This window comes from Acomys russatus, chromosome 20 (assembly GCF_903995435.1).
Source record: "Acomys russatus chromosome 20, mAcoRus1.1, whole genome shotgun sequence".
Taxonomy (NCBI): domain Eukaryota; kingdom Metazoa; phylum Chordata; class Mammalia; order Rodentia; family Muridae; genus Acomys; species Acomys russatus.
Genome location: NC_067156.1, coordinates 48,529,189 through 48,548,426, shown reverse-complemented (window position 1 = coordinate 48,548,426; position 19,238 = coordinate 48,529,189). Strand labels below are relative to the sequence as shown.

General features: G+C 44.8%; 1 protein-coding gene across 1 annotated transcript in view; it reads right to left on the bottom strand.

The window, feature by feature from the left end:
* The window catches only part of Sh3tc2 (SH3 domain and tetratricopeptide repeats 2), a 60,749-nt gene that overhangs the window by 32,386 nt on the left and 9,125 nt on the right, over window positions 1–19,238 (bottom strand). The window contains exons 3-8 of the mRNA XM_051163396.1: window positions 14,954–15,081; window positions 12,077–12,182; window positions 9,587–9,730; window positions 8,357–8,555; window positions 7,577–7,650; window positions 5,674–5,869 (exon numbers count right to left, since the gene is read on the bottom strand). Of these exons, the coding sequence (XP_051019353.1) occupies window positions 5,674–5,869; window positions 7,577–7,650; window positions 8,357–8,555; window positions 9,587–9,730; window positions 12,077–12,182; window positions 14,954–15,081 (847 nt within the window). The remainder of the gene's footprint in view (window positions 1–5,673; window positions 5,870–7,576; window positions 7,651–8,356; window positions 8,556–9,586; window positions 9,731–12,076; window positions 12,183–14,953; window positions 15,082–19,238) is intronic.

The following is a 19,238-nucleotide window of genomic DNA, read 5'->3' as shown; positions in this document are numbered from 1 at the left end:
GGATGCTGCAATGAAAGGATGGGCGCCTTCAGTACAACAACCCTCTGAGGAGAGCACAGCTCAATCAATGGAAAGCGGAGGCATGCACACTAAGAGTGACAACGATGAGGTACAGGGAAGCTCAGCTGTAGTAGAGGAGAAAGTTAGAAAAAACTGTAGAATCCCCCAGAATGTGGCCTCCAATGACGAAAAGATGACTGGTGATAAAGTAGCTGATTCAGCAAGATTAGTGATAGAGTAAGTCCAACGTACCTCCACCAGGATCCCAGGAGAGAGACTAAGAGATTGAGAGAGGGGCAACATTCAAAGGGAGAGTGACTGAGAATGTTCCAGAATTGGAGAAAGACATGATGAGTCTTCAAACTGAAGAAGCACACCAAGTCCTGAGTAAAACAAATAAAAATAGTATTTTAAACAAGGAACCCATTTCTTATAAGTCTTTCCAAGTTATCTATTTTTTTTTTTAAATAATTGTTAGTTTTGGGGTTTAACTATCCACAATTTAAGCTTAATGGCATGAGAGAAATACAAATGACATTGTGAAATAAAGCCAAAGAGAGAAGAAAATAATCAAGGCAAATGTGAAATGCAGAAAACAAAGATAGACAGAAAACAAACAAAAGACATGGTTGTTTGAAAACACTAAATAAGGTAACTCCAGTTCCAGGAGATTCAACCCCATCTTCTGGCCTCCACAACACCATGCATGCATGTGGTATATATGTGTGTGGGAAAATAACAAACCTTCTACCTCCGCACTTGAGGGGCAGAGGCAGGTGGATCTCTGAGTATGAGGCCAGCCTTGTCTACAAACTAAGTTCCAGGACAGCCAAAGCCACACAATGAAACCCTGTCTAAAAAATAAAAAAGTGTTAGTGATAAATAATCGTCTAAGCGATGTCTCATACAGAGTGGGCCACCTTGGCTCGGGGTGAGCCTCTCCTCTTCCTATTGCTAGCTGTTCCTGTATCTGAGGAAAAGCCAAAGCCTTGCTTAACCATGGCTTTGCTTGCAAGTATGAAGGAAATTTTCTTCTGAGATGACCTTTCTCTGTAGATTAGACACTAGCGAGAGCTCACCGTTGTGGGATCTCCACAGCCTCCCCAAACAAAGGAACAGGTGCTTTTTGTTGTTGTTGTTTTTGTTTTTGTTTGTTTGTTTTTAGTAAAACATATCTCCATTGTGATATAGTTCATTTTACTAAAGCACAACCAATGGGAAATACTCCCAGGTGCCTAAACTATAAACCAGTTTTTTCAAATCCAGCAAAAAGAGTAGGAAAAAACTCAGAATTTTATAGTGTTAAAAATTCTGTTTTTTCTGACTTTCACATGAACTCTGGTACCCCATATTTCGCCATGTCCCCTTGATGGGCAGGGCTGATGGCACTCAGAGGAAGAATAGCAGACTACCAAGAAGAGACTTGATACCCTAGCATCATATTCAAGGGGAGGAGGTCCCCCTCAGTCACAGTCATAGGGAAGGGGAATGGGGTGAAAGCGGGAGGGAGAGAGGAATGGGAGGATGCGCGGGATGGGATAGCAATTGTGATGTAATATGAATAATTTTATTTTTCAAAAAAAAATTCTGTCTTTCGCTGCATTGTCGTTTTTACTCTTTATTACTCTTCTGTTTATAATCCCGCTTCTCACGTCGACTACCTTTGCCAACTAACATTATGCTCTTGGCGTCATGGCCACGTCGTCGTAGGTAGGTGGTCTTTTTTCCACCTCGGAACTTGATATTTTACAATTTTACCAAGGACAGTGCCTGTTATGTGTTGATAGCAGATTAACCACTGCCATCTGCAGAAGCTCACCCTTTCACAGCTACTTCCAGTGCGATCCTGCAGCTGTGAGCGCCTCCAGGCCTCAGCCCTTGTCTCATCTGAAACTCTAGGATGATAATTTATCTAGGCCTAGCCTTCTTGAGCCGGCCCACTCTTCTGAACTATCCGGAAAAGCATTGTTGTCTTATTTCCATCTCTTTTCTAAGCATCTTATCATTTAAGCTTCCACAACACTTTGGGCTTTCTCACTCTTTCTCTGAAGTTCCCTTCCCTTTCTCCATGTGGCTGTTTGGCCACCATGTGTCTGATCCCATGCCAAGTTAAATGGTATGGTTACCCCTCCCCCCCCATTCTCCTCCCCTGGGCAGCCGTTGAGATTTATAGCTTACATGCCTTGGGTATTTTTGGTTTTCTTTTCTTTTTCTTTTAAACCCCAAATTAAATTGCTCTTGATCTTTAATAAATAAACAAATATAAAATAAAACAAATGCTTGCCACAAGTTTTACAGGCTTGTTTACTAGCTGCCGTTGCTGTGAAATTAAGTGGCCACCATTAAAATGCTATAAAAAGGACACTCATCCGTTGGCTTCCTTGGACAAGCATGGGGTCTTGGCCATGTGTTCTAAGCACCGGTCAAAGGTGATTCAGAAAACAATCCTGGGAAATGTCACTCTCAACACATGGACAATTGGGTGTGCACGGACACATACACCATCCAAACTCACATATGTTCATATTCATACCCTTTATGGGACACCGCACCAGCACGGGGAGGAAATCTGTAAGAATAGTCTGCTTCAAGCAGTGACATCTATCTCAGAAACTTTTCAAATAAATGAACGCAGTCTAAGAGCGACACCCTGTGGCATCGCAGGCACATTGCATAGGGGTGACCCACAGAAACCTTAACAGAGGCTGCTGTGGCCAGATTGCTTGGCTGTCACACCTCTGAGTACAACCGCTAAGCTCCACCCTTCACTTGCTGTGCTGCAGAGACATCTACAGTCCAAAGAGTGCTTCTAGGGGTAAAGGACCCAGGGTCCCCCTTCCTCTCCCACCACTCCCTGGTTCCTGACCCTTTCCCCTTCCTACCAAATATACAGCTTCTAATGCATTGGATCCCACAGGTGACAAGTGTGCTGCCATGTCCTTTGAGTCGGAGATGCTCTTCCTCTGTGTGAGAGGGGACCCTTATAGCCAAGCACCAAATCAACTTAGTAAGACTGGGTTGTCATCTGGGCAATGTCAGAGCCACAAAAGTCCAAATATGATTTATAAACTCTAGTGCCTCCTTCTAACATCCTATTAGAACTGAACCTTAAAGAGTACCATGGACAAGGGAGACAAAAACACAATAATAATAGCCGGGCGTGGTGGCACACACCTTTAATCCCAGTACTCAGGAGGCAGAGGCAGGTTGATCGACATGAGTTCGAGGCCAGCCTGGTCTACAAAGTGAGTCTAGCTCAGCCAAGGCTACACAGAGAAATCCTGTCTTGAAAAACAAACAAAGAAACAAACAAACAAAAACAATAATAAAAGCCAAGCTATCAAACGCTGACACACACTGCACCAGGCTTTGCATACTCTGTGTGCATAGTCTTGTTTAAGCTCATGATGGTCCTATCAGGCGGCACCAGCATTACACACATTTTACAGGTGAGAAAACGGAGGGCCAAAAAGATAACTCATTATGTGCAAAGTCAGTGTGGGTCAGCTCATGAAGACATGGGATCCACTGGCTACAGATGCCTGTTGGCCAGTTCGACCCACAAATCTGAAAACTAATAAGTTCCCATACCTCCAAATCATTCCCCCAATGTCAACCATGAAAGCTTCACCACCCTACACACACGCACACACATACACCAGCCCTGCCTCATCCACAGATGCCACCAATAGTGTGAACCAGCCCAGAGTCTCCTGGTCAGCTTCTTCTTCAGGGGCCCTTTTGTAGTCTTCCTTCTTTCCCCCCTCAGCTATAGAAATGGCTCTTCCCCCATTAAGTATCTGCTCCTTTGCTCCCCCACCCCCCCCCCCCCCCCCTGCTCACCAGAACCTTGGTTACAGGATCCATTCACTCAACACCAGGATTCTAGTATTCTAGATACAGGACTTTGGATTCAAGTCCTTTACTCCTGTGGGTCCCCACTACCCCCTGCAGCAAAAGAAAGGAGTCATTTAGACTGACATCTTTCCCCAGGCTGCCAGCTAGCCCCACCTTTTGTTAAGTGTCATGACCCAAGCCCTTCTCAGAACAATTAGATGAAACCTCTGGGTGGGGGGAACACAGACATCCATATTTGCAAGTCTTTCTGATTTCTTTAAGTTGCTGTTGGCTGGTGCTCATCAGCAGCGTCTCGTCTCCTCTTCCTCCCCACTCCTACTCCTCCAGGATTCCAGCCTTAGCCTTATCCCTGGACTCCTGATCCCTGGACAGTACCCTATTAATACATATGTCCCCCAAAGCCTGGGCAGCACCCATCATGTCACAGCCTCTGCAGAAATTCAGACACTTGCTGTCCTCTATAAGGTAAAGGGGACAATTTACACAGTCTCCCCACCTTCTGCATCAGGGAAGGCCATGCAAAGTCTTGACTACACCAGTGCCCTCCTGGTAACCTATCCCCAAGAAGATGCTCAATTTCCCATGATGCAAGGCTTAACTAAAAGGTAGCCTTTCTCCTAATGTAACCTTAGGGATGTCTCATGTAGACTTAAACATTATTCCTTATGTAGCTTTTGATATTCCTTTGATAGCCTTAGATATTCTTTATGTAGCTTTATATACTCCTCACTGTAGGAAATGTGGCCGCCGCATCTTCCTGCAATGTAAGCGGTTTTATCATTTCCTATGTAGTCTCTGGGCCCAACTTTCTGCTTTCCTATATCCTTTGAAAGCCCACCCAAGTAGAATGGGCAATACTGCTCATCTCTACCCCTCCATGACAGGATAACCTGCTGCTAACTGGTCAAGGGGTAGGTCTGCTCCTCAGAACCAGGCCTCCCAGCATCAAGGTAGAAAGAAGGAGAAGGTGCCTTGCCAAGGCTGACTTCACACATTCAAGTTTTAGCCTGAACACTAAGTGTGCAAACACCTCCAAAGGACCTACAAAGAAGAGACTGTCATTGACCAAGCCAGTAATCTGCTGCTCTCTGCTTATGTTCATCCTTTGATGGGAGTCTCGTGATGGGACACAGTGAGTGATGGGATCCAGACTCTTATATTGCACCCTTGGTGCAGAGCCCTTTGGTCTTGAGGCTCCTCTTCTCTGTTTGAACACAGCAAGACTTCAAAAAGAATCTGTTGAAATGAACCAACATGATCACACCTCCTTCCTCGAACTTTCTGTGTCCACCATGGATGTCAGGGTGAGGCTCTCTGGCTTTTCTTCATCCAGGGCATTCCCTGCAGTCTGCAAAGATGCTCAGAGGGTGCACTGGCTAAGTTTGGTGTCAACCTGACACAAGCTACAGTCATCAGAGAGGAAGGAGCCTCAATGGAGGAAATGCCTCCATGAGATCCAGCTGTAAGGCATTTTCTCAATTAGTGATCAATGACGGAGGGCCCAGCCCATTGTGGGTGGTGCCATGCCTGGGCTGGTGGTCCTGGGTTCTAAAAGAAAGCAGACTGAGCAAGCCATAAGGAGCTAGCCAGTTAGCAGCATCCCTCCGTGTCCTCTGCATCAGCTCCTGCCTGCAGGTTCCAGCCCTGCTTGAGTTCCTGTCCTGACTTCCTCCAGTGATGGACCATGATCTTGACGTCTAAGCCAAATAAATCCTTTCTTCCACAACTTGTTTTTTGGTCAAGGTGTTGCATCACAGTGATAAAACCCTAACTAAGGCAAAGGGGAAGGCAGCTGAGCCCCAAAAGCATACTCACACTGGGGAGCAGGAATCGAGATCTATGCTCCTGGTGGGGACAAAGCCCACTTCTCCTGAGCTCACAGACTTTCCAATGAACCATGGCAGCCCAGGTATGACAAAGCCGATGACTTCAATGCTTTCTCCCTGGAGGAAACGCAGTTCGTCCTTTTCCTCCTGTTTGTAATCCATCAGAGCCTTGCACCGCCCTCTTCCTGTGAGAAACAACACACAGGGCAACTGGAAAACACTTAAGGGAGGGAAAGAATCCTTCCTCTCTCTATCAATGTGCTACAGACTAGGTTATCCCGGCTTTAGAAATGTCAACAATTTAGTCAGTGCGCGCGCGCGCGCACACACACACACACACCAAAATCAAACTCAAAGGAATGGCAAGGGATGGATGGCTTTTCATTTTGCCAAACCAGGACAGCCCCAAAAGGAACTACAACCCAGATGCTCTTACTGCTTAAAAAGAGAAGACGCTTTAGCAAGTGTAGGAAAGGCATTCTTAGAATACAGAATATGCATGGGTTTAAACTGATAAGCTTGTGGAAAACTGGAATGTCTCTTGTACTGTCCTCAACTGATTCTGCCGCCATCATACATATCATTGTCATGCTTGGCACAAGGCGCCCAGCCCTGTATGAGAATCTTCACACCGGAAGATGCCTACACCTCCTTCCAGCTGCTCTAGCCACTATGACAGCTGATGCTCATAAATACTAGAGTGGAAAACAGGAGCGCACCATGCCTGGTACGTCATCAGCTCTCATCCATCCAATGTTACTGCACAGTCACTGGAGGAGCGGGAGTGCTCTGGGGGACCCAGAGGGATCTGGGGTCTCCTTATGGCTCACCTGGGATCCAAGAGCAATGTTTTTGTGCCTACGGCATTGCCTAGTTTACAAAGCACACTTCCACTCTCGGATCTTCCCAAGCACCCAGCAGGGTACCCAGCAGAATTCCCTCCTCCCAGATGAGACGTGGGAGGCAACGCTGAGTGACTGTCTAAGGAGCTTCCAGGTGGCCGTGGGGCTTCCCTGATGCTGCTCACCTCTCTGGTCCTTTTGCTTAGTTCTGTGACAGCATCTGGCTTGGTTACAGCACTTCTTTATTGACGTGAAAGCAGGGAGTTGCCGTTGAGGCAGTGTGGCCCATAACAAACTCCAAAGTTGCATAGTTCTGACTGTACACAGGCTATGTAGCTTCAGAATGCTAAAAATCTTGTTTATGGCCAACTTCTGCATAGTTCTGAATGTTTTAATTCTGTAATCCCTTCTAGTTATTTTAAATGTTATTTGGGTTTGAAACTTGTAAAACTGTATTTTATTTTATTTTATTTGCTGGAGATGTGTGATAGAAAATGTACTAGAATAGAGAGCGGCAAGGATAAAGTTTCAACATTGTATTTTAGATATTTTATCTATAAAATGTGTCTGTGTACATAGATTATCAGACATTAATGTGTGTGTGTCTGAACACAGGGGTGTGTGTGTGTGTGTGTGTGTGTGTGTGTGTGTGTGTGTGTAGTTCAATATCTGTTCATCTAGTGTTTACTGGGTGCTCACTATGTACTAGGCATTGACACTTCCCCTAAATCACAGTACTCTATGAAAAATCTAAGAAAATGGTTAGGGTAAGGAGTTAGAAGTAGGTCATATTCAGCTCAAAAATGTTTCATTTGGCCCATGCAAGGCTTTCCCCCCCCCCCCTCAGCCCTGCCATTTGTAACACCTATCTCCCAGCCCTCCCCACATACGCGTGTTCTGCCTGTTTATGTATTTGTTTCCTCAGGCCTGTCTGGTGACCTTCACTTCACAGGCAAAGACCCCAAGTGTGTGGACAATCCCTGGCTCCCCACACCCTGTCAGGAGGCAGGTAAACATTGTCCTCCTGACAACACTGTTTTCAACTCATACCGATCTGACAGGAGCCTGTCCAGTCCCTCTTCCTGGGAAGGCCACAGATTCCTGGGTAATTCTTTAGGAACCATCTGCCAGTGGAAACATGGAATTTCAAGACATTAGAACAACGAGCAAAATGGTCCCATAGAAAAGTGACAATGGTGGTATTATTGTGAGTCTTATTTAATGATAGTAAACTGAGAGCTTACTTTATTTATTATTTATTTTATTCTGTGAAAAGTGAAAGTTCAGCCAAACGGAATGTGTTCCTAGCTCTGCAACTATTCTGCCAGTTAAACAACTTATTTTGGTATTTCCGCTGTCAATTCTGCCAGGACCAAGCAGAATTTATAGGACATAAGAAAATGTTGCCACTCTATATGCTCAAGTTTACAGTATCATCCAGCAGAAATTCTCAAATGTTAGTGTGAAGAACATGCCTGGGGAGCCAATTTAAAAGGAAGGGGGTCTCTAGGACCAACACCAAGGGAGTCAGAGGAGGGTCAGGTCATATCCTAACACCCTCAGGTGACACAAGTGGCACCACTCCATGTATTGAAAAGCACTGCAATGGAGGTCATATATTTCTTCTATATACTATATCCGTCTAAAATTTAGAGTTTTCCCCACTTTAATCAAATAATTAAATTTTTGGCTTAAAAAATATTTAAAAGTCCCAATTTTTTCCTCCTCCAGGCACTGGAAATACCATATCTAAAAGGACATCTATTCAATTCTGCACAAACTTCAGTCTGCCCTGGGACCTTCCCCCGCAGGGAGTGGGCAGCTACTCACTGGTGAAAGGGGACCGGCAGGGGCTCCAGGGCTGACACGGGCACCAGGCCCCTCTGACCAGTCACTAAGGACACGCCTTCCCACTCAGATTCGCCCTCAGAGAGCACAGAGATTAGCTCATTCTTGCACAGTGTCAAATACTCTCCTTCCTTCTCGGCTGGCTGAGCCACAGCGCACACAGCTCTGCAGAAGAAATGACCTGCAGAGAACGAGAAAAGCCCTTCCAAGAAGTAGCCGGAAATGAGAGGGGACCTCTTATAAGGTAACACTCAGAGGCAGGGCCCAGACAATTTTTTTCCTTTGAGTAAAGTCCCCCACCCTGGAGGAGGCCCAAGGTCCATGTGCTGTGACCCCAGAGAGGAAGAAAAGAATCACCGACAGGGAGTTCACTTAAAATAGATGCTAACAGTTCTGAATAATTGGTGAGACTAACTGAACTTTACCTCAAAAAAGAGATAAAATAAAGATCCAGCAAAATGCATGTGCACTCACTAAACTCTGGCTGTTCTTGCAGCCCAGGGCTTCCTTCCTTCAGAGAAAAGGAAGTCCGTTGAGAGGAATGCAGTGACTCCGAATGAGCTTTGCAGTAGCACAAGAGGAGTTGTGTCCTTCCTAGAAGCCATGCAATGGGATCAACCGCTTTCGTAAAACTATCAGGAGCCAATCTGGTTTTCAAAACTTATTAAGTGGTCGGACTTGAGCACCCACCAGTCTGACAGCATCTGGACTTGTGAAAAAGTGGATGGGCAGCTTCCGCTGGGTCTCCAGCATGCTGCTATTGACTTTCATGAAGCAGTTCAGGTTTTCCAAGATTGACGGATTTATTTTATAATCAAGTTGCGTCATGTGTTCATAGAACTGTTTCTTAATCCTGGAGGCCGTTAGGAGCACAAGGGAAAGCTTCCATTTCAGATGCCGGTGCCAGGGTCCCCACCTCGAGGGACTCTACCATCTTGGATAGAGCCTGGCAGGGCACACCCTCTTATACTCCCAAGCGGCCTGAGCATGAGTCACTGAGACCAAATGGCAGCTGTTTGTGTGATGTCAGGACTGCGTTGAGAAGGATGTTTGAAGTTTTGATAAAACAGATAGGTTCACTCGTGAATCTTTTCATCTTTTCAGAGATGTATTTACTTATCTTTTGCCTCTTTTGGTACCCTAATTATCTGAGGGACTCTGATAACAAACATCTGGATGAGGCTCCCATCCCAAATCCCATGCCAGACTCACCTTCCTGCAGCAGGAGGCCCAGGTATATGTTTTCCAGGTGGCTGTCATCTACAGACACTTGGATCTCTGTGTCATCCACCAGTCGGCAGTTGAGCCAGTACTTGTGGTCAAAGAAGAGGTGCTCCAGACATGTGGACACATAGCCTAGAGGTCAAGCCAAAGCTGAGCCAGCTGAGTTCCACCCTCAGCCACCACAAAAGAGAAAGCAGGATCCTTCCTGCCTTCATACCCAGACCTGCCATTTAAATGGAGCATAGTGCTAACCAGACACTTTCTAGAAGGAACTGGTTCTTGTCAACATCTGTGAGGAAATATAAGTTGGGCGTAAGCGAAGTTTACCATTATAAGAACACTGTAGTTGGGCCGGGTGTGGTGGCACATGCCTTTAATCTGAGCACTTGGGAGGCAGAGGCAGGTGGATTGCTGTGATCTACAAAGCAAGTCCAGAATAGCCAAGGCTAATACAGAGACCCTGTCTCGAAAAACTAAAAAAAAAAAAAAAAAAAAAAAAAGTTGTAGTCTTCAAAAATGCATATTTATCATTTTAAATCTTTTTACAGGTATTCATTTATTGTGTGTGGTGTGTTGTGTTGTGTACATGTGGGCACACACACACACTTGTATGCCACCATGCATGAGTGGAGACCAAAGGGCAACTTGCAAGAGTCACTTTAGTCCTTCCACCATGTGGGTTTCTGGGATGGAATTGTGGTCATTGGGCTTGGCGGGAGCCATTTCACTGGCCCTCAGCTATTTTTTTCCTACTACAACAATGGAGGTCTTCCAGTTCCTGTGGTGACTCAGGGTCCCTGGTCTCCACTTCAAGTCCTAACCTGAAGTTCATACTTCTGTACCCGGATGAGGCACTTCCTTCCATCTGCTCTGACTCTGGCCTTACCCACAGCCTAAGAAGCTCTGCCTCCTTACAATCAAAAATGGCTGGAGATGGATGGAGCACAGTGGCTATAGGGCTTGCCTAGCATGAGCAAAGCTCTGGGTTTGACGCTCAGAATTGAAAAGAGAAAGAGAGAGGAAGAAGGGGAGTGAGAGAAAACTGAAATTATTATTTTTTTAAATCACTATTGTAGGTCACTATTCTTCTAACCATGAGTTACTCATACTGAAAATTTGCTTCTTTTGCGTCTCCTTCACTATTCCTATAATGCAATAGTCTGCCATTCTCCACCCTTATTGTCCACCACAAAAGTCTTCATAACTTGAAAGGTCACACCTGGGAGTCTTATAAAAAACACAGAGCCTAGCTAATAGGCTGTGTTAGAGCCTGGGTGTCTGACCCTCTAACATCAGTGCACTCCATGGAACAAACAAATCTGGCCATAAAGCAAAATCTTAATACTGACCATCAGTGATGGTCACAGGAAATATGTCCCATAGAGAGAAGGAAAATCACCATGTTCTAAGGGAAGCTTCTCCTTCCAGTCAAGGGTTGACCCTCAGCCCAGCTCAGCAGTGCTCTCTGGGTACAACTGCAGAGAACCCAGTGTTATTTATCTCTTAATTAGGTGTCTTGGCTTGGAAGCCCTCAGTTCCTGCCAGTTTTGTTTTGTGTTTGTTTGCTTGCTTGTTTTTATCCTGGAGCAGAGGAGGAAACAGCACCCACTGCAGTGGTAACGTCACTGTGTCCCCAACATCCTTAACTTTCTAGAAAACCCTGAAGTCCAGGGCCATTTTAGGAGCTAGGTCTTCCATCTGTTTCTTTGACTCTTCTACAAATGCTTGTGACAGAGCATCTCTGAACTTCAGCATTTGGAGTACTGTCTCACTGTCTCACTCTTCTTCAGTGGTAGCCTTTTTTGGTTTGGGGTTGGTTTTTTTTTTTTTTTTTTTTTTTTTTTTTTTTTTGGTTTTTTGAGACAGGGTTTCTCTATGTGGCCCTGACTATCCTGGCTTCACTTAGACCAGGCTGGTCTCTAACTCATAGAGATCTGCCTGCCTCTGCCTCCCAGAGTGCTGTGATTACATGTGTGTGCCCCACTAGTCTTTCGTCTTGTTTGTTTGTTTTTCAAGACAGGGTTTCTCTATGTAGCCTTGGCTATCCTGGACTCACTTTGTAGACCAGGTTGGCCTTGAACTCACAGCGATCCACCTGCCTCTGCCTCCCGAGTGCTGGGCTTAAAGGCGTGTGCCACCACCGCCCAGCTAGTCTTTCGTCTTAATGAACTCAACATCTATTCCACTGCTTCTGACTCAGGAGCTCACCAAATTGTTTGCCAAGTGTATAACAAAAAAAAAAAAAAAAAAGAAGAATTCTCCCTAAACACAGGGAAATAACATTTCATTCATAATATGTCTTCACATGACACCTTAGAGTAATAGTTAATACTTATTTTAGAGAGTTTGTGAGACTTCAAAGTCAACCATCCATTTCAGGGCTGCATCTTAAGTATAGAAGACGAACCAGTTTCCTACCACCAGGCTCAACGAGCTGGCTAGCGTGAGAAGGGTGTTCTCTACCTACCCAGGACATACCTAAGTTCAAGTATGTGGAGAACTTCCAGATCTCCTCCATGGTCTTGAAGGTGATGAGGAACTGGTCCTTCTGGGACTGGACGCTCACCAACCTTGCAGAGAGGTCCTGAACAAGAGCAACAAGTCAGCCTGGGGTAACAGAGTCTTCTTTGAGGGGTTCACATGAGGACTCATCATGAACCAAGAGTAGACAAGTTGTTGCTAAGCAGTGCGCTGTAACGTTAACCATCTCTTACGTCAGTGAGCGGCCTACATTATGTTCAATGGTTACAATGCCATCCTTTCACACTTGAATTATTTTACCATGCTAATGCCCTAAACAGCACCGAGATAACTACCTCAATAGATAAATCTTTATGCAGTCCTTGCTTGCCTGGGCATAAGTGATTCTAAGAAGCACAATTGACCATGGAGAATATATGCAGTTTCTGTTCCAAAAGCCAGCCAGCCAGCCACCCAACAACCTCCAAGGAAATTTGCCAACTTGTGTTCATAACATGAACAAGAAAAGGCCTGTGAGCCTCTGGCTCTCTACAATGGGGCCAAAGTAGGCTTGAATCCAGCAGCACTTGTCTCTCCTCGGTCTTTTTCTGTTGGTCCCTTAGCATGATAGTCTGAACATCTGATCAGACAAGGCCTGCCATCTGGAGCATGGTGATGACGAACGACAGCTACTCCCGAGACTCCTGCTAGACCCCGGTCCTTAGGGAGCCGAAGGGAAAAAAGATCCAAAAGACAGGCTCTGAGCTCAGCTAAGACAGAATCTATACCCTCAACACCAGAGACTCACGGGCCCCAGGGGTACATGCTATGGGCAAGGAGGGATGCTCGGGAAGGGGGTACAGAGAATATGCTAGATATCAGACCATTACAAGGCAAATCTCCGTGAGCAATGCCTCATTGAGCTCCCACAGAAAAGAATGCACTTGTAATACTCACTTCATTTGTAAGATGCCCTTACATATAACCCACCTAAAAGAATGCAATTGTAGGATTTAATCCATTGTAAGACAGGCTTTTGTAACATCCGAGCACTTCTTAAATAAAAGACGAGGGAAAACGGTACCCTACCTAACAGGCAAGGTGGTCTTTCTCTAAATAAGGATGGGTGATATGACTAATAGTATCATGGAGCTAATAGCATTCGCCCCAGTTTTGTAAACAAAGAGATGAGGACACAGAGAGGTGAGGCGGCTTGCCCAGGGTCACCTACAGTGAGTGAACTATAGAGCCATGACTAAATCTTGGATACAGCCAACTCCTGCCCTCAGCTTCCTCCCTATGCATGACCTAACAGACAGCCCACACCATCAAATCCTGTTCCTCCCCTCAGTAAAGGTGACTTGAGTTAAAGGGAAATTCACAGAAGTCAGCAGCAGCCCATGTCTTTCATAGTTGAGTTCCGGGGATTAAAAGAAAAGAAAATTAGAAGCCCAGGGCTGGAGAAATGGCTCAGTGGGTAAAACCACATGTCTCTGGAGTATAAGATATGAGTTCAGATCCCCAGCACTCATGTAAGGAGAGCCAGGTGGATGTCACACACCACAGCTTCCACGGCGAGACTTGGTTTTCTTGGGGTGGGGGGAGGTGGGTATTGCAAAGGTGGAGGGCAGGTACAAAGGGACCGGGAAGTGGTGGAATTGGGAATTGGGGTGCATGGTGTGAAATTTACTAAGAAACAATAAAAAGTTAAATAATAAAAGCCAGTTCAAAAAGAAAAAAAAGAAAAGAAAAGAAAAGCCAGGGGTATTTATAACCCCAGTCCTGAGGGGTGAAGCAGAGCGTGAAGGATTTCTGGGGCTTGTTGGCCATCAGCCTAGTCCAGCGTGAGCAAAAACTCTGTCTCAAAGGAATAAGATGGAAAGCAATAGAGCAGGATGTCTAGTGTCCTCTCCAGCCTCCTTGAATGCCTCACCACAATGGCCTGCACAATGCCCACACACATGCACATAGGCCACAGGTACAGACAGGAACGCACATTTTTTTCTTAAACTTTTGGCTGTTAATTAGGAAGCAGATACCACACTACCCATGTACAAAGCCAAGGTCTCTACAGGTGTAGTCTCCTAAAAACCAGCCACTGTCACTCTGCTACCTGACAGCCACAGCACCCTTCTCCTCTCAGCTTGGACCAGGTAAGAAGGAGAGTGTGAAAATAATAGGAGATATCATCTTGTTATGTAAAGCAATGTTTTCGTTGTCATCACACACACACACACCATACACACAAAACACTAACAGGAACAAAGTCTCTCCATTTCTGACTCTTGTTCTTTGATCAAACCTTTGGTAATACCAAATATAGTGTAACTATTAACCCTCCTATCTATACACTGTGAAAAACCATTTAATTTATTGCATTGTTTCTCTCTCGTCCCAATGTTTATAATTATGGCTTTTCCTTGGCAATATTGTTACTTTTAAAATATGTACTCAATGTTCACCTGATGGAAAGGAGAAGATGACAGTTAGTTACAGGTACAGAGACTGAAGCTGGAATAACAGAGTGGATAGGCTGTTCTGGAGACAATGTTCATTTTTAAGTCACAATAGGAAAAATATATGAATGTCATGTCCAAGTAACAGAACAAAATTCAAATTGGGCAAGTTAGGGGGTGAAGTATACTTCTGAGGCAGTTGCTATAAACACTCCTATTCTGCATAGTTCAAGTAACTTGTCCAAAATCAAGGGGAGAAAAAAAAGAAAAACGTGTTTTCTCTGGTTTAATTCACCCATTCCTGCTAGGCAGAGAATATAAACACAATCGCTGATGCCCTTTGTCAGCCAGCTGTTTTCTTGGGGACTTACTTTGTCCAAGACACAGACAGGCCTTGCTGTTCGGAACCTAGCTTAGAGAGCCAGCCATCCCAGCTCACCTTAAACAGCGAACAGACTTCATGGTCTTCATTCTCCAGGGCCCAGAGCCTCCTCCGTGCAGCTTCTTGTAAGGGGGCGTTGGCACACCTCCGAGAGCGACTCTTGACAGAGAAGGAGAGCACCAGATCTGAGAGAGAAAAGAGCTAAGGCTGGACACACTGTGGAAAGGAAGAAAGAACTACGGGGAAACGTTTCCCCACAAGCCCTGCATTGGTGACTCCACTGACAATAGATCTGAGGAGGCTAAAGGGTCCTCCAAGCTTCCTTTTGTTATTGTTGTTGTTGTTGTTTGGGGTTTTTTTGTGGTTGTTGTTTTTGTTTTTTTCAAGACAGGGTTTCTCTGTGTAGCCTTGGCTGTCCTGGACAAGCTTTGTAGACCAGGCTGGCCTCGAACTCATAGTGATCCACCTGCCTCTGCCTCCCGAGTGCTGGGGTTAAAGGCGTGCACCACCATGCCAGCTTCTAAGCTTCTTTTAAGTGTCTTCCCCGGGAGCCAGGAAAGACACTGACTGCCAGCAGAGCCCATGTAAGTTGCGCAGTGGTTACTTCTGTGCAGGTGCTGGCACAGAACCAGCCAGGGCAAACATTGCTTCCAGCAAATGATGTGCAAACATTCCGAATGAAAAACATTTTATCCTGTTAGGCAGTGGTGATGCACGCCTTTAATCCCAGAGCTTGAGAGGCAGGGGCAGGAGGATCTATTATGTCTTTTTTTTTTTTTTTTTTTTTTTTTTTTTTTATTCTTGTTACATCTCAATGGTTATCCCATCCCTTGTATCCTCCCATTCCTGCCCCCCCCCATTTTCCCATTATTCCCCTCCCCTATGACTGTTCCTGAGGGGGATTACCTCCCCCTGTATATTCTCATAGGGTATCAAGTCTCTTCTTGGCTACTAGCTGTCCTTCCTCTGAGTGCCACCAGGTCTCCCCCTCCAGGGGACATGGTCAAATGTGAGGCACCAGAGTACGTGAGAAAGTCATATCACACTCTCCACTCAACTGTGGAGAATATTCTGACCATTGGCTAGATCTGGGAAGGGGTTTAAAGTTTACCTCCTGTATTGTCCTTGGCTGGTGCCTTAGTTTGAGCGGGACCCCTGGGCCCCAATCTGCCTATCATATTGTTCTACTTGTAAATTTCTAGGACCCTCTGTATCCTTTTATTTTGCTATTCTCCCATGCGTCTCTCATTTAGAGTCCCAATAGGATGCCCTCCCCTCTGTCCCAGTTTCCTGGTAAGTGAAGGCTTTCGTGGGACATGCCCCTTGGGCTAGTATGGCGAGGATGTGGGGAGAGAGGAACACTCCTTCATTGCTGGTGGGAATGCAAGCTAGTACAGCCACTTTGGAAATCTATCTGGTGCTATCTCAGAAAAATGGAAATAGGGCTTCCTCAAGACCCAGCTATTCCACTCCTTGGAATATACCCAGAAGATGCTTCAGCACACAACAAGAAAATTTGCTCAACCATGTTCATAGCAGCCTTATTCATAATAGCCAGAACATGGAAACAGCCTAAGTGTCCCTCAGTAGAAGAGTGGATAAAGAAACTGTGGTACATATACACTATGGAATACTACTCAGCTATTAAAAACAAGGAATTCCCGAAATTTGTGGATAAATGGATTGAGCTAGAAATGATCATAATGAGTGAGTTAACCCAGAAGCAGAAAGAATCAAATGGTATATGTCTTTTGAGATCTTAGTTGATACTAAGAGGAAAACCTCTGTTCATGTGGGAGCCTGTAGTACCCCAAATCACCACACGGGGCAGTAATTCCAGTTCACTCTAGTGCAGACTGAAGCACGTTGTGTCCTATTTTAACCTTTCTGGAAGCCAGGTTAGTGATCAGAATAATCTGTCTGGCTCTGTCTGGGATTGTACTTCATAAAACAAGATGGCAGATAGCAACAAGTCTTCTACTTCCACACTGTGACCTTCCTGCAAGCTCAGCCTGCAGATTTGGTTTCACCTAATCTTAGTGTATGAAAGCTAATGAACAAAGCCCTGAGTTGGTGACTCCACTGACAATAGATCTGAGGACGGTAAAGCGTCCTTTTAAGTGTCTTCCCCGGGAGCTAGGAAAGACACTGACGGCCAGCAGAGCCCAGGCAAGGTGAACAAAGATTCATCAGCTTTCACGCACTCGTAAGTCAAATGCTGACTTCGCTGAGTTTCTGGAACAGCAGATGGCAATTCAAGAGATTTTCTGGTATGACCCAAACTTACAGATGTCAAGCCGGTGACCCAAGAGTGAGATTTTTCTCATTACTGCTGAGATGGCTTAGTGGATAAAGGCACTTGTTACACCTGATGACCTGAGTTCCAGACACATGTAGTGGGAAAGAACCAATTCCCACATCCTAATGTGGAAAATGTGGAAATCAGATCACACACGCACAAATAAGTGTAACAAAAAATTTCAATTAAAAAAAAAAAACTACCATTTTGACACAATTTTCAATGAGAAAAAGAAAGAACCTGGTTTGATAATTGCACAATATCTACTAACACCGTTTATATCCTTAAAAGTACCCAAAATGTAACACTCTGACAAATCACGAGGAAAGGTACATTTTTGGAAGACTGTGGATCATCATGGTTGCAAGCAGGACAAGCGTCAAGCCTGTTCTTGGTTGTCAACCTGACTACATCTGTAATTAACTAAAACCCATGTGGCTGGATACACCTGAGAGGAATTTTTCCTAATTAAGTCATTCGAAGTGGGAAGACCTACTTTTAATCTGCATCTTCTGAGGTGATAAACGCCACCTTAAATCTAGGCCGTGTCTTATGGTGGCAGCCTATACAAAGGGCGTGGAAGAAGGAAGGTTGAGCTGCCTGTCTCCTTGCCCTCGCGTTCACTGGCAAGCCCATCCCTTCATTGGCATTAGCTCTCACGTCTTTAGCATCCCAGCATATACAGAAGCCCAGCTGAGACATCCAGTCCATGGACTGAACATAAGAATGGTTGTTGGGGGAGGGAGGAACGGGAGGGTACAAGTGATGGGATAACAGTTGGGATGTAATCTGAATAAAGTAATAAAATAAAATTTAAAAGAAAAAAAAGAATGGTCGTTGGCCATGTTGGACTAGCTTGACCACAGCCTTTAAGCCACTCCAATAACTCCTTTATACATTCTGTCAGTTCTCTTCCTCAAAAGAACCCTAACAGAACAGAGCAAGGGCTCAAACCTCTTCCTCAATGCATATTGAGTGAATGACAGTCAAGTCATCGTCCCTTCTGAGACTCTGACTCCCACTTGATAGGTGGTGATTGTGCAGAAGAGGACCATGTCACAGACCCCCTGACACACTAAGCCCAGCATGGTGCTGCACTCCTTTAATCCCAGCACTAGGAAGGCAAAGGCAGATGGATCTCTGAGAGTTCAAGGCCAATCTAATCTATATAGCAAGTTCCAGGACAATCAGAGCTACATAATGAGACCTCGTTTCAAAACCTTAAAGGATTTAAAAAAAAAAAAAAAAAAGGAGGACTGGAGAGATGGCTCACTGTCTGTTCTTCTAGAGGTCCTGAGTTCAATTCCCATCAACCACATGGTGGCTTACAACCATCTATAATGTGATCTGATGCCCTCTTCTGGCATGAGGTGTACATGCAAGTAGATGACTCATAAACATAAAATAAATAAATCTTTTTTTAAAAGAAAAGAAAAACAGTCCCTACTACTGTTTACCAGAAGCTGCCCCTCTTGTCTGTCCTCTGGTTCATCTCAATGACAGCATTTTCTAGGGAGAATTCTCTCTTTGTGAGTTTTGCTGAAGTCTCATAAAAGAGGAACACATGAGACACTCATTAACTGGATAATCTCCATCACATTGATTTCCAAATCTTTATCTGCTTCTAAAATATTCACTCAGATGCCTTCTAGCCAGACAGTCTCGTTCTATACCCTCAGGTATCAATCTCCTTCTACATACTCAGTCTTCACTTTACTGTTCATTCATTTAAGAAATATCTACTGAGAGCCTAGAATATGTAAGAGACTGTGATAAGTGTTATATAGAATATAAACAGTCCTCCACACATTCATTCTTCAGTCTGTGTCTTTGTCATACATTTTCTGGACACCAACTGCATACAAACAACTCTTCAAGGTACTATGTTGAATGTGCATTTTATTTTTAATTTAACTCTGCCACTCATCGCCTTAAAAATCTAATCATTGATATATTTCTCTAACCCAGAATATATTTTTTTTTTCATGGAGTTCCTAAAATATGTCAGATCCTAAAGAGCTTTGAGTAACTGCCTGGGAGGCT